Source organism: Dermochelys coriacea, chromosome 1 (genome assembly GCF_009764565.3).
Source record: "Dermochelys coriacea isolate rDerCor1 chromosome 1, rDerCor1.pri.v4, whole genome shotgun sequence".
Classification (NCBI taxonomy): Eukaryota; Metazoa; Chordata; order Testudines; family Dermochelyidae; genus Dermochelys; species Dermochelys coriacea.
Window position 1 is genome coordinate 313648994 of NC_050068.2, and position 15926 is coordinate 313664919.

General features: G+C 38.7%; 1 protein-coding gene across 2 annotated transcripts in view; it reads right to left on the reverse strand.

The window, feature by feature from the left end:
• Positions 1–15926, reverse strand: part of GRM8 (glutamate metabotropic receptor 8) — a 481798-nt gene that overhangs the window by 171240 nt on the left and 294632 nt on the right. For both annotated transcript variants that reach the window (XM_038385376.2, XM_043495863.1), the window contains exon 7: positions 4857–5057. In XM_038385376.2, coding sequence (XP_038241304.1) covers positions 4857–5057 — 201 coding nt within the window. The remainder of the gene's footprint in view (positions 1–4856; positions 5058–15926) is intronic.

A 15926-nucleotide genomic window follows, 5' to 3' on the forward strand; every position in this document is an offset into this window, starting at 1 on the left:
TTAAGCCCAGCGGCGGGCCGGGCCGGTTTGTTTATCTGCCGCATCCGCAGGTTCAGACGATCACAGCTCCCACTGGCTGCGGTTCGCTGCTCCAGGCCAATGGGGGATGTGGGAAGTGGCAGCCAGCACATCCCTCTATCCCGCCGCTTCCCGCCAAAGGTTGCCGATCCCTAGTATAGGAATTGAGGATTGCGAAGGGGACAGTGGCCATAGAGCCCAGCCACCACCCTCTTTCACCCTTTTAGATAGCCACTGAGAATATGTTTCAGAGTAGCAGCCGTGTTAGTCTGTATTCGCAAAAAGAAAAGGAGTACTTGTGGCACCTTAGAGACTAACAAATTTATTAGAGCATAAGCTTTCGTGAGCTACAGCTCACTTCATCGGATGCATTTGGTGGAAAAAACAGAGGAGAGATTTATATACACACACACACAGAGAACATGAAACAATGGGTTTATCATACACACTGTAAGGAGAGTGATCACTTAAGATAAGCCATCACCAACAGCAGGGGGGGGAAAGGAGGAAAACCTTTCATGGTGACAAGCAGGTAGGCTAATTCCAGCAGTTAACAAGAATATCAGAGGAACAGTGGGGGGTGGGGTGGGAGGGAGAAATACCATGGGGAAATAGTTTTACTTTGTGTAATGACTCATCCATTCCCAGTCTCTATTCAAGCCTAAGTTAATTGTATCCAGTTTGCAAATTAATTCCAATTCAGCAGTCTCTCGTTGGAGTCTGTTTTTGAAGCTTTTTTGTTGAAGTATAGCCACTCTTAGGTCTGTGATCGAGTGACCAGAGAGATTGAAGTGTTCTCCAACTGGTTTTTGAATGTTATAATTCTTGACGTCTGATTTGTGTCCATTCATTCCACTGAGAATATGTCTACACTGGGATGGGAGCAAGCCTTCCAGCCCAGATAGACAGACTCACACTTGCAGGGTTTGAACTAGTGTGCAAAAAAAAAAAATGGCAATGTGGATATTCCAGCTTGGGCTGGAACTTGGGCTTTTCAGCCTAAGGGGTCAAGTGGGGTTGGAGGCCCAAGTTTCTTCTTAAAAGGGCTAGAGTTTTTCACGTCATCATGAGACAGGTTCCAGAACCCTCCAAAATCCATCACTAGTCAAAAAATTCACAAGTGTTGGCAATACTGCCATAGTTTTGGCCTGCAGATAAAACAGGGCTCTTAGGATTTTCCCAGCTTTCTCAAACTTTGCATTTCCCGATGACACTACAAAATGCTGTAAAAATATAGCTGTTCAAGGTTTCCTTATCAAACCAAATTAACTACTAAACTGCCACTATATATGAAAAGCAATTGATTTTTCTTTCAATATAGCTTGTTTTTGTTTAACTGGTAGGTGTCCCAAGAACCAAATACAATAATAATAATAACAAGAAGAACAAATACCCACACATGCATTCCAGAAAAGGTTGACCAATTCATTAAAGTGGATTCATATGCAAAAGCTAACACATCCATCAAATTTCCTAATTCCCATTACAAGTGTAAAAGTGCTATCCCCGTTATGATCACATTCTGCTATGTGATATTCTGGGTTTAAAATGTAACTTGTGGAAGTTCATCTAAGCAGAAACTAATGTCATATCAATTACATCAATACACTGTGCTTTGGAGATTATGATGACCCTGTTGTCATGAAAGTGTCACAGAATATTACATGGATGAATCTTTCAGGGGAATAAAATCTTCTTTGCAATATAAATATAAGTAAACAAAGACGCGTCAAAAATAAACACTTTTAAGACTGATTACCTGCATTTGAAAGCTAAACAATTATCTCCAGGTAACAGAAAGTTATATTCTTTCCTGTACATCAAAGCTTTCTGGGTGCTTTGAAGGTATTCTTCATATAATTCATTATGTTTAATCAATTTTAACAAAACCATATCTATAGGACTCAGTGTGACAATATACTAATACCAGTTACACCCAGGATATCCCACTGAGGTCAATATGGTTGCATGGGAGTAATAGAGAGGAGAAAGTGACCCAACATCTAAACAGTCTGGACATAACAGAACAGGGATACTCTCAAGTCAAAGCAAAAAATAATCTACATAACTGGTAAAATGCCCATCATCCCTGGATATTGAAAATTGCTACATTCTTGCAAAACTGGGCCTGATTCAGTCAGCCTTCCAAGCAGGAAGGGCCATCTGAAATCAGTGTGAGCTCTACATTGGAGAGTTTGCAAGATCAGGCTCTAACTTTCTGCCTTTTTCCCCCCAATGTTGCTTTCAGTATATTTATGTATTATTTACCAACAAGAATACTGGCAATTTTTATGAAAGTAACTAAAATACCACCTTTTATGCTTGTGGGTCACAAGAACACATTTCTGCAGCTTATTTCCTTAGTATTTTATAGACTGTATTTTGTCTGAATGTGAAAGGTACTTCCCCACACTGCCGCTACCATCACAAGTGACCTCCTCTCAGATAAGAGGCTAGCAAAATCCCTTAGAGATATGTGCCATCCTTTTTTCCCCTTTTCCACCCATTTCTTTTGGGCCAATTCTCCAATTTGTCTAGGTCCCTCTGGACCCTATCCCTACCCTCCAGCTTATCTACCTCTCCCCACAGCTTAGTGTCATTCGCGAACTTGCTGAGGGTGCAATCCATCCCATCATCCATATCATTAATGAAGATGTTGAACAAAACCAACCCCAGGACCAACCCTGGGGTACTCCGTTTGATACCGGCTGCCAACTAGACATCGAGCCGTTGATCACTACCCATTGAGCCCAACTATCTAGCCAGCTTTCTATCCACCTTATAGTCCATTCATCCAATTCATACTTCTTTAACTTGTGGCAGAAATACTGTGGGAGACCGTATCAAAAGCTTTGCTAAAGTCAAGGTATACCACGTCCACTGCTTTCCCCATATCTTCTCCAGACCGATGGCTGTAGCTGCTTAAGGCCCTTATTCAGCTTCCCCTACTACCATCACCACAACAGTTAAATGATGGAAAGATCCATACAAGTCTTCTGGTCCTGGCCCACACAGCCTTGTGTCCACCTTTCCCCTGCACAGTACCCTCAGAACCACATCAATTCCACTTCCTAGGGGACTTCTACAGCCTGAGAAGAGGCTGAATTTGGTCCTCAAATTCTGTTGCACGCTATTTGTCTGACCTCAGTATGAGTTCCACAGACCAAAGGACTGAAAAGAGCAGTTTATCTTTAATAGAGTATGTGGACTAAACCAATATAAGGGATTAATTAGCACAATTATTTCTTAGGTTTGAAAAACTGACCTCATCTGCATTTTTTCCACTTCTGATAAATCACTAATGTAAAAAAAGATAAAATGTTCTCATCACTGTCCATTATGATGCTTATAAAACACACCACATTTCATCTCCTTGTATTTACAGCAACAGTTACAGCAGACCAGAGAAATCACAACAGGTATTAATCAAATACATCAATCTTTAGGGTAAGAGTGGTTTGAAATAAACTGTTCAGCTTATCTTTTTATGCTAAACTTTTACACCAACCAAATGAAAATGGATCACTTTCTTTATTCCTTAACAACTTAGATTCAAAAGAATATTTATTGGAAACATTGGAAACATCATGGCAAACCTTTCAATATGCTGCATACTTTGTCATCATAACACTCCCCATTCGTGAGTTACCTATTTTGCTCAAGGTTTTCTTTACAATCATTAAAGAATCATTCAAACCCACTTGAATGAGACAAGGATTCCCTGTACAAGGAAATTTCAGAGGATGAAAAAAGAAAAATCTTCTAGGAAAGAATAAATATATTGCAAACTATGGACAATGTTCATATCAACCAAATGGTCTGGTTTATTACCTGAAGCAAAAACAGCTTCCACTTGGAAGCTAAATTGAAAATGACCTTGTGCTGTTTTATAAAAGGCTGGCAGCTGAGGTCATTGGAGTATATTGTGATAGACAGTGCTACTCTGTGTATGGTTAGGAGGCATGTCTGTTATGTGGATTACAGCCAAATGTGGGTGTGCGGGGGGAATCCAGTAAAGAACACCATATCAATTCATTGAAAAATAATGACAGATGTAATTACAACAATTATGACTTTCATGAAAGAACACACATTTTCAGTAACTTTGTTTTGCCATGGAGTATATTCTGTTCTTTTCAATTTAATACTTTTAAATTAAGTATATTCTTTAACAGCCTCTTCTGACAGTGGCATAAGCATCCATAACTATATTTCTCCAGCAGGCAGATGCCAGCTGAACAGAAGCTTATGCAGTGTAGGTTGTTGTGGTGGTGGTCTTTGTTGGGATTTTTTTGTTTGTTTTTTTAACACTGTGCATGGCTTAAAATTGACTACATCACTGAATCAAAACCAATGACACAGAAGAGAACCCAGAGGGGTTAGAAATTATTTAATCAAGTTTTAAATGTGTAAATAAAGAGCAACCTCCAAATTATTCACTATTGTAGGAAAATCATTAAACTGATTTTAAAATAAAATAATTTGCAAAAAGGCATTTTCTACAATTCATTCCCTAACAAATGCATGAACAAGCACTATCACAGAAATTTAATCTGCCAGTAGGACTGCATGAGTCCTCTAGTTGTTTCTATAATAGCAGTTTTCCACCAGAATAGTTTGATTGACAGATTCTTATTTTTAAACATCTGCCTCTTTTAGCGGCAGCTTAATGTTATGATGGGGTTTCAAAGCAGGTGGAAAAACTCACACTTCTGATTAAAAAGAGAACTGCTTCTAATCCTGTGTTTTCCACTGAGCCTGAAAGTATCCTATATATAGAAGAAACCCTGTCACTTCTGAAGCATTTAGAGAAGAAGAAAAAAATGCTTATAACTTACCATTAAAGTTTACAGCCCGGATATAACTAAGTAGTTCTTTACCATCAATCGTGCTCATCCTTGGACACAGACCAATATAGCCAGGACAGAGATCTTTATGCATGCTATGTAGTGCATAGGCCATGGAATATACAGCATCAATTACAAACTGGACCTTTCCTTCTTGCTCATAGGCTGAATCTCTTGCAATTCTTTCCAAGCCTATGGAAAAGAAAGAAAAAAAGAGTCAGATCACTTTGTGCTTGTGCGTATGTGCATAATCCTATGTGCATTCCTAGAGTTCATCATAAACAATTAAAGTCAATTGATAGATCAAATTAGGGCCCAGATATCCATCAGTGGAACAAATTAAACAAGATAAAATATGTCCATCTGGTTTCACCTCTAATCATTATACACTAAGCCAGGTTTATAAACTGTATATTGAGTTCTGAGCTGGGAAAGAGGAGAAAATATTTGATTACAAGAAAAATAGAAAAAAAAAGTAGATTTGTATTTCCAAAATCTCTCTTTCTGGCTTACTGACTCCCATTGAACAGCTGGTTACTGTTATTTATAGGACACTTTTACAGCAGCCTGCGATTCTGGTTTAAATGAAATTTAGTGAATACCTTGATTTTTATCTACATCTATGGTTTGATAAACATTATTTAACCATGTTGAAAAGAAGGTGAATATTTGCCAAGTGCTGCTGCCATCTGTTTCTCTGTTTAAGAATGCCTATTTTGAGGTCTTTTTTCCTATATTTAACACTAAGTTATTTCTCAAATTGAGAATCATGTATCTTATTCTAATTTATTTGCTTCTTTTTCTCATAAAGCCTTTATTTTCCATAGAAAAAAATTCAGACCAAATGAGTGCCGCACATGGGTCCAATGAAGGAGCTTGAGGTATGGGTGGTTAGGATGGGCAGAGAACACTTAACAAAGAAGAAGAGGTGGATGAAGTTTTTTTTTAAATAACTAACAAAATCATCCAAAACACAGGACTTGGTGGTGACAGGGGACTTCAGCGACTGAGACATCTGTGGGGAAAATAAGAGAGTAGAGCATGGATTATCCAACAAGTTCTTGGAATGGACTGGAGATATTATTTTATTTCAGAAGGTGGAGAAAGCATGGAGAGGCTATTCTAGATTTCAGAGTAGCAGCTGTGTTAGTCTGTATTCGCAAAAAGAAAAGGAGTACTTGTGGCACCTTAGAGACTAACAAATTTATTTGAGCATAAGCTTTCGTGAGCTACAGCTCACTTCATTGGATGCATTTGATTTGATTCTGACAAACAGGGAGGAACTGGTTGAGAATTTGCAAGTGGAAGGCAGCTTGGGTGAAAGTGATCATGAAGTGATAGAGTTCATGACTCTAAGACATAGGTGCAAGAACAAGGGGTGCTGCCGCACCCCCTGGCTTGAAGTGGTTTCCATCATATACAGAGTTTACAGTTTGGTTCAATGGCTCTCAGAACCCCCACTATACAAATTGTTCTAGCACCCCTGCTCTAAGGAATGGTAGGAGGGAAAACAACATAATAAAGAGAATGGACTTCAAGAAGGCCGACTTTAGCAAACTCAGAGAATTAGTAGGTAAGAGTCCATGCAAAGCAAGTCTAAGGGAAAAAAGAATTTAGGAGAACTGGCTGTTTTTTAAAAAGATATTATTAAGTGCATAAGAGCAAACTATCCCAGTGAGAAGGAAAGATAGGAAGTATGGTCAGAGACCACACTGACTTAACCAAAAAATCTTCAGTGACCTGAAACTCAAAAAGAGTCATACAAAAAGTGGAAACTAGTCAAAATACAAAGGATGAATATATATATTAAAAAAAAACAAGCAAGTAGTGATAAAGTTAGAAAGACCAAGGCACAAAATGAGATTAAACTAGCAAGGAATATAAAGGGTAACAAGAAAAGATTCTATAAATGCATTAGAAACAAGAGGAAGACCAAGGACAGGGTAGGCCCATTATTCAGTGAGGAAGGAAAGACAATAACAGAAAATGCAGCAATGGCCAAAGTGTTAAATGCCATTTTTGTTTCAATTTTTACCAGAAAAGTTAACAGTGATTAGACGACTAACATAGTGAACAGTGTAAATGGGATAGCATCTAAGGCTAAAACATGAAAAGAACAAATTAAGAATTACTTAGACAAGTTATATGTCTTAAAATATGCAGGGGCTGATGAAATTCATCCTAGAATACCTAAGGAGCTGGCTGAAGAGATTTCTGAGCCATTAGTGATTATCTTTGAGAACTCACAGAGGATGAGGAAGATCCCAGAGGACTGGAAAAGGGCAAACATAGTACCTATCTATAAAATGGGGAATAACAACAATCCAGAGAATTATAGAACAGTCATCTTAACTTTGGTACCCAGAAAGATAACAGAGGAAACAAACAATCAATTTCTAAGCACCTAGAAAAAATAAGGTGATAAGTAACAGTCAACATGCATTTTTCAAGAACAAATCATGTCAAACCAACCTAATATCCTTCTTTGACAAGGTAACAAGCCTTGTGGATGGGAAGAAGCAGCAGATGTGATATAGCTCAACTTTAGTAAGGCTTTTGATAGTGTCACATGACCTTCTCACAAACAAACCAGAGAAATATAGCCTAAACAAACCTACTATAAGGTAGGTGTGCAACTGGTTGGAAAACCATACACTGAGCGTAGTTATCAATGGTTCAAAATTAAGCTGGAAGGGAATATTGAGTGGGGTCCCAGAGGGATCTGTCCGAAATCCGGTTCTATTCAATAGCTTCATAAATTATTTGAATAATGGCATAGAGCGTACATGTATAAAGTTTGTGAGTGATACCAAGCTGGGAGGAGTTGCAAGCACTTTGGAGGACAGGATTAGAATTCAAAATTATCTTCACAAACTGGAGAAATGATCTGAAATAAATAGGATGAAATTCAATAAGGACAATGTAAAGTACTACTGTTAGGAAGGAATACTCAATTGCATAAATACAAAATGGGAAATGACTGCCTAGGCAGGAGTACTACAGAAAAAGATTTGAGGTTTATAATGGATCACAAACTAAATATGAGTCAACAGTGTAATACTGTTGCAAAAAAAACCCCAGACATCATTCTGTAATATATTAACAGGAATGTTGTAAGCAAGACACAAAAATGAATTCTTCCACTCCACTCAACAATGATAAGGTCAGTTCTGGGCACCACAGTTCAGAAAAGATATCGACAAATTCAAGAAAGTCCAGAGGAGAGCAACACAAATGATTAAAGGTCTAAAAAATATGACCAATGAGGAAAAAATGAAAAATCCTGGGTTTGTTTAGTCTGGAGATGAGAAGACTGAAGGGGGATGTGATAACAGTCTTCAAATGTGTAAACAGTAATTATAAAGAAGTGCATGATAAATTGTTCTCTTTAACCACTGAGCACAGGACAAGAAGTAATGAGCTGAAACTGCAGCAAGGGAGATTTAGGTTAGACATTAGGAAAAAATTCCTAACTGTAAGGGTAGTTAAGCATTGGAACAAATTACCTAGGAAAGTTGTAGAATCTCCGTCATTGGAGGTTTTTAAGAACAGAATAGACAAACACCTGTCATGGATGGTCTAGATAATACTTAGTCCTGACTCGGTGCAATGGACTGGACTAGATGATCTATTGGGGTCCCTTCCAGTCCTACATTTCTATGATTTCTATGTCTTAGACAGAGATTGATATTTTAAGCAAGAATTAGCAAAATATGGAAGGGAAAATTAGTTAATGTAAGTAGATATCAAGACAGCATGAAGTCTGTTGAAATTTTGCCTTTGACATCAAAGGATTTAAAATTTCACCAAATACCAGGGTGAAATCCTGGATCACTGACATCAATGGCAACACTCCTGCTGACTTCAATGGGGCCCAAGATTTCATCCACAGATCTGTTAATTACCAGCATATTCAGTCAGCCCACATTCCATTCAAATTCTTTCAAGAGTATTTTCAAAACAACAAAGGTTACTTTCTGCATCATTGATTTCTTTCCACTTATTTTGCCCACTACATTCAATTTTCTAAACAGAAAAACATTTCCTGAAAATATCTATTTTGTTCCATTTTATTGTAAAGAAAACAAGTATATTATTTAGGTCTGTTAATACATTGAGCATAAGGTCTCTCAGACCTGCTATATCTCTGTGTTGAATCATTTTCTTTTTAGTTTTAAAGCTACATCACGTAAACAAAGATTAACTGAAAAATAGCCAGGGATTATACCTGCAAGCATTTATTCTATTAATCCCACAGGCCTGCAATCCAATATTCCTATGGTACACGGAACACAGAGAAAATTAGACTACTTTGTAGAGCTGGACAAATTTATAATTTGACAATCAGTGGTGCTGAGGGCCCACTTGTTCTATAGATTTCTGTGGGAAATGTGGGTACCCAGTACCTCTGAAAACCAGCTCACTACCTTCTTTAACTACTAATGGAATATTAGTGAGAACATTGCAATTTCTTCAAAGATACTAGTACTTTGAAATAAAATACATTTTGGGCACGTTTTGGATTGATTGTAAGCAATCGGATAGACACTTTCCAAGCTGTGTTACTTAGTGATTGGAGGGGTAAATCACATGGTACTGCACCTGTTCTCTGACTGGAAGAGTTTACAAGATCTTCCTTGCAAATATTCAAGCATGCATATTTAAAATTTATGCTCTAGAAATAAATATTAGGGCATAAAACATTGAAATTCACAAATATTTATGAAACTAAATCAATGGCACAAATGTGCAAACAACAAACTTTCTTTTTGCTAAACAATTAAAGAAAAATACATAGTCCAATTCCCCTATCTTAGATTATGAATCCTCATTATTCAGAATCTAGTTTCTTATCTATGCACATGGGATTTATATAAACAGCCCCTATTTGCTATAATCTTTCATTTTTATTCCTCAAAAATATGTGGTCATAAATCACTTTACCACCATAAATTTAGAAATAGTTTTATTATTTTAGTAGTACTGTATGCGTTTTCTTAATTACAGGTGGGAGAATGACATAACAGGATTACTCTGTTTCAAAGATGCTAAAGACCTTAGCAAGTAGCTCTTAAACCAAATATTTTACACCAAAGATCTATGCTTTCTAATATTAAGTGCAAGAGGAAAATTGCAAATCAGGTTTATGTGCAGGTCATTCTTCTTGAGATTTTCACCAGTTTTCTCTTTCTAGCATTCTCAACATCTAAAACAGTAATTTACAAAGATGACAGTGACTCCAACTTAAATTGGCTGTAAAATTTGATTATGCTGTACTTCCCAAACTAAATGTTAATGTATAGCTCTAAAATGGTGCATATCATCAATGCTATAAATATGGTAACCACCCACAAAAAAGTCACACCTTTAGTAGTCATTATTATCAAACATTGTTTTTATTAAGCCATGGGTATCAAGTTACAACATTTTCATGTATAACTAGAAACTAAGGTCTACTGGGCATCTTTCTACATATAATAGAGTCTTAATGAAAGAATACAACTATAAATCTTGCAGCAGAATTTTTTAATGATTTCATTAATGAGCTCTACAGTTTGTGATCTTGCACTGTATATTCAGGCAAAATTCCCATAGAACTCAGGAGGACTGAGTTATATCTATGTTATCTTCATATAGACAACAATGTAAATACATCTTGGACAAAATAATATGATGTAGGCTAGCATATTAAGTTGTTCAGATATTAAGGTGATGATAATTTTGTTTGTTTTTTCTAACAAAATATATCGTAACAGAGTTAGTATGTTGGCTGAGTGGGTGACTAAGTTCACAAATAGCCTCTAAAAGTGCTGGCTCCTTCACACAGGAAGGATGCCAAATAAGCAATTCTGAGAAGAAGTTAAGGGTTGAATTTGTCTTTTCCTGACTCGTTGAGAGGGAAAATTGGGAAAGCAACAGCAATGCAAGCAGATGGATGTGAACGGACTGAGTATTCTCCATCAATCAATAGATGCAGTTCTTTGATTTAATGAACTTGTGTCTGCTGTAACTTTTTTTTTTTTAGGGACTGTGCCTGCTTGTGCTAGTTCACCAAATAATAAACTGTGAGAATAGTTCACAGTAGAGCAGGGCAGGAAATGGTTTTCCCATCCTGTGAACATTTTTGAGATTTCAAACATTTTCCCTATTCTGAATAAGGACAAAAAGTCTCAAAAATAGTATGAACCAAATAATAAAATCAGTTCAAGTCAAGCAAAATGTTTCCCTTGGGTAGTTTTGAAACTTTTTATTTCTATTTAGACTATTTTTTTATTTTTATTTTGGTACTATAATTAGCTTACATTTCAAAACAAAATGTCATTTGAAATCAGAAAAACAGATTTTTTCATTTCAAAAACTGTCAAAATGAAATGTTTCAACCATTTTAAAAGTTCAAGCTGAAAAATTCATCAAAACCAACCTTTCCTTCAAAAAGTTTTCATTTTGATAAATTAGCATTTTCCAATAAAAATGTCCTGTTGAAAAATTCTTGATCAGTTCTAGTTAGCAGTATATACAGAAGTTTAGTTAACATAACGTACTTCTAGACACATAGCTTTTATTGTTTTTAATACTGTATGTGACATTATTAACAGTTTCGCATTTTGTAATCATGTAGACACCCACAGGAATTAAAGTCTCATCACTGACATGTGATCATTTATTTTTTTCAGGTTCTCTTCATTTTCTAAGACTCTCTGAAGACACATTGCATTTTCTAATGTGGAATTCAGAAGGTTTCCCCTTTTATAGTTATCTGCCTTCATTGTTAATTGCAGCCCCCAAAACACTAAACCACTGATTAGATTGATCATAATTGAGGCTACGATTTAGTCATGGAGGTCACAGCAGTCATGGATTCCGTGACTTTACCTGGCCTCCGTGACTTCTAGGGCTTCAGGAGGAGGAGATGGGACTGTGCGCCCCTGCGCTGCCACTGGGCTGGCTGGAATCAGGACCCTGTAGCCTCAGCCCCATTGCTTCCTCTGGGGGCTGCAGCTAGGCTGGGGGCTGCAGCCGGGGCATGCGCTCGAGCCACCCGGTTTCCCAGGCTTAGCAGAGGATGCAGCTAGGGCTGCACGCCTCATCCCCATGGCTTCCACCAGGGGCTGCAACTGGGACTGTGCACCCCTGCCCGGCATTGTCCTGGGCTTGGCGGGGGCTACAGCCAGGGCCATGCACCCTAGCCCTGCAGCATCCCGGGCTTGGTGGGACTGCAGCTGGGACCCCATGCCCCAAACCCGCAGTGTCCTGGGCTTGGCAGGGCTGCAGCCAGGGCCGTGTACCCCAGCCCCATGGCATCCCTGTGGCCACGCACCCCTGTCCCACAGATGGGCCAGCTCTGGAGCAAGAGCTGTGTCTCCCCCTTGGCTGCAACCCCTGCTGTGGCCACTGGAGTCAGTGCTGTGCCCCTTGCCATGGTGGGGGGCTCGGCCTGTCAGTCCCCCCTCTTCATGGGACTCTATTCCTTCCCCCAACTTAGCCTGCCCCTGGTTATTTTTAGTAAAGTAACGGACAAGTCACGGGCTTCATGAAGTTTTGTTTATTGCCCGTGACCTGTTCATGACTTTTACTAAGTCACGTAAAAAAATTAGCCTTAATCATAACAAACGAGAATATAACCCTTGGTGTGTTTTGAACCCCTGCATCTATCATATCCTCCAACTTTTGAAATGCAGTGAAGAAGAGTGATCAGTAAATTGGAAATTCACTATGATGCATATGCTATTTCTAGTAATAATAAATGTGTTCAAATAATAGTGTGTCATCACAGTATCTGTTTGATACAATGTTTTGAGCATGAACAATTGTAAATCAGTCTATGAAGTGCATTACACATAAATTGTCTGTTGTTGAAATTACAGTGGGTCAGACTATGCCACTCTTATTCACATTGATTAGTAGTCAGCAGTCTGTTTTCTTCAAGGAAACTACTCATGAAGTGCTACCTACCCATTGAGAGTAAGAACAGCAGAATCTTTCCCTGTGCATAAAACTGGTAATAATGAAATTGTACTTGTTCTCAGTAAATTGTAGCACTATGCCTGTAGATCAATAGTTAAAGATACCTCCAATAGATTCCTCACAAAAGGAATGTGACCCAGGAATTTATCAATATATTTCTACTGTTCACTTCTAGGGTAGGAAATACTGTACTTTGTGCCTGATACAGCATATTCACTCCAAAAATTTGTACAGAAGCCGTAGGAGACACTGCAGTAGTGGGTTATAAAGTAAAGAAGAAGTTGGGTTACATGGAAGGGAGTCATAGCACTAAAATAAATCTGAGACCAAAGAGGACATTTACAGTTTTTATACAGTTATTATGCCAGAGAGCTAACTATCATCAAATCTGGTGAAATTGTATTTGTAATTCAATCCATGCCCTTTGCAGCTTTCTTAACTATTTACATAATCACTTAAACATCACCGAATCGCATCTTGTTTCCTTCATTCCTGAGCTGGAAAAAAAGACACTTAAATCAGAGATTTGTATTTCCATTCTGATTAAGGGCCTGGGTCTTGCAGATTTTATATCACAGGACATTTAGAAGAGTGTTAATGATTCATGGCCTCTTTCATTCTTTCTTTATTCCAGGGCTTAATGCACATTGAATGAATATAACTGATGTGGATCTATATTATCATGGTGCTACAGTTCTTTAGCCCTCTAGTTATCACTGCTGCAACTTCTATGAACATAAAAGTTCAACCCAGGGTTATAAATTTAAATAAAAACTTAATCAAGTTTCACAACTGTCATATTTAAGAATATTATGGAGTAGCAGCAATCACTCTATACTTAGGTTGCTGTAACTGAGTTTCTATTATAAGCCTCAAGTTGAATCTCCCTTCCCTAATAGAAAGCTTATGCTCTAATAAATTTGTTAGTCTCTAAGGTGCCACAAGTACTCCTTTTCTCCTTCCCTAATAGCTACCAAAAAAATTGGAATATTGGTCTCAAAATTAGTTGGTTTGGCATGGGAGTGAGGCAATTTTTTTTAACCAAAGATGAAGTGAAATGACCAAGGAGTTCTTGAATTGTGACAATTTAAAAATAGATTCTGCCTTAATTAATAATACTTCAAAGCTATTTACCCCCCACTTTATAGCAAACAACAGAAAGAAAGCAAGAAAGTAAACCTGGTTTACTAAACTCGTTTACTAACACTGCCCAGGAGCAAAGAGAAGTTGATTAAAGACCCCCCAGAGAAAGGGTTAAAGGTAGAGAGATTTCACCAAAGAAAATTGGCTACAGTAATGACACGGGTTGGTAATTAGGGGATTGTGTAGGTTAGGCACACTCTTTAGCCTGACTAGTAAACACTAGAGAAGTAGACTATGCCTGGCTGATGCAATTGTATGTTTTGCAGAGACTCTAGACAGAAGATTCAGGTGGGCTTTAATGCTAAATCCCACCTGGACTAACAGTACTTCACGATAAATCTGGTGCCCTTCCACCAACTACTCAGTAGTTTGGGGTCCACTTCTCACTGTGAGTGAAATAAATTATGCCAGACTCCTTGTATTTCCTCCCTATTTTAGGCACAAAATGCACATATATATTGTTCACCTTGAACAGATAAGGCAAAGCTAAACATAGATCATCCCCTTTGTAGAAATCCAGCTAAGATACTGCTGAGCTAGATTCACAAAAGAACTTAAGTGCCTAGCTGCCACTGTAGGCACCTAAATCCCAGAATCAGACCCACTGGGATTCATAACTCTCCTCTCAGTTGAGCAGGGGACTGGATCCTGCCTCTCCCACCTCCCAGGTGAGTGCTCTAATGCCCAAGCTACCAAGTCACACAGTGCAAAAGCTTCAACAGGAGAAACTGAAGAAGTCCCACATCAGAATATCCCATAGTTGCAATGGTCAGGGCACTCACCTGAGTGGTAGCAAAGCCCTGTACAAATCCCTTTTCCCCCCTCAGGTGGAGGGGGGACTTGAACCATGAGACTCCCACATCCCAGTGGAGTGCTCTAACTACTGGGAGTGATTTAGGAAGTACTAATTTAATTCTCTTATTCTGTTCACCACAATTATGTTTTTTTTCATTATATACAGCTATGCTATACTACTGCATATTGCTATCTGCTTCCTTCGCATAATAGGATAGAGATTCAAATTCAAAAGGAGACCATGGTATACACATGTATAGTTACACATGCTAATTGTGTGCTTACCATGAGAAAATAGTGTCCGTAGTGTTTGTATTGACTTTCAGGACTGCACACTGTTGTTATGGAGACAATGGCTTGTGGTTAATGCAACTTTTTACAAAGGATCTCAGCAAAAATTGCCATGAAAGAGCCAAAATAGAACAGAATAGCATCTCTCCCTGGGTATACAACTAAATTTGGTCACTGATCTGTCTGTCTTAAAATAAATGCTTAGTCAATACAAAGGTACCTGGTCTCCAGGAGAAAGGCACCAGTCAAATGGTTGCATTCAGCAACTTGGCAGGAAAGAAATGGCAGCGAGAGAGTTAAGCACTTGAGGATTTTGTCAGGAGGAAGCAAAGGGAGGAGGAAGAAGAAATGGTCAACTGCAAGCAGGGCCACAAAGAGGTTTTGGAGGACTGGGGCAGAATCTGAAACTGAGGATCCTTTTCCTTCCCAAAAAGTTGCCATGGCAATGGAAGACTCAGGAATGGGGTGGGGTTGGAAAGTGAATCTGTCTCACACTCACCCTGCAGCAGCGTTTCCTGTCCAACAGGACTGGGCCTGGCTCCCTGCTACAGCCAAGCAGGTTTGGCCCAGCCACTCCTCTGACCTTTGAGTGAGTGGCATTGTGACCAAGCACAGCGCCACTCAGGTCGACAGAGGGGTGGCTGGGCCAAACCTGAGTGATTCTGCGCCAGGTCGCAAAGCCATTAACTCAAATTCCACATGCTTGGGGGCCTTCTCAAATGGAGAACCTGGGCAAACTGTCCCTTTTGGTCCCCCTTCTCCCCTCCAGGTTTTCTCTGGGAGAACATGGGAGTAGGAAGGATGGGTACTTGTCAGGAGACAAACAGAAGCATTTGGTGCTGGTAACTTAATTATGGAAATTATTAT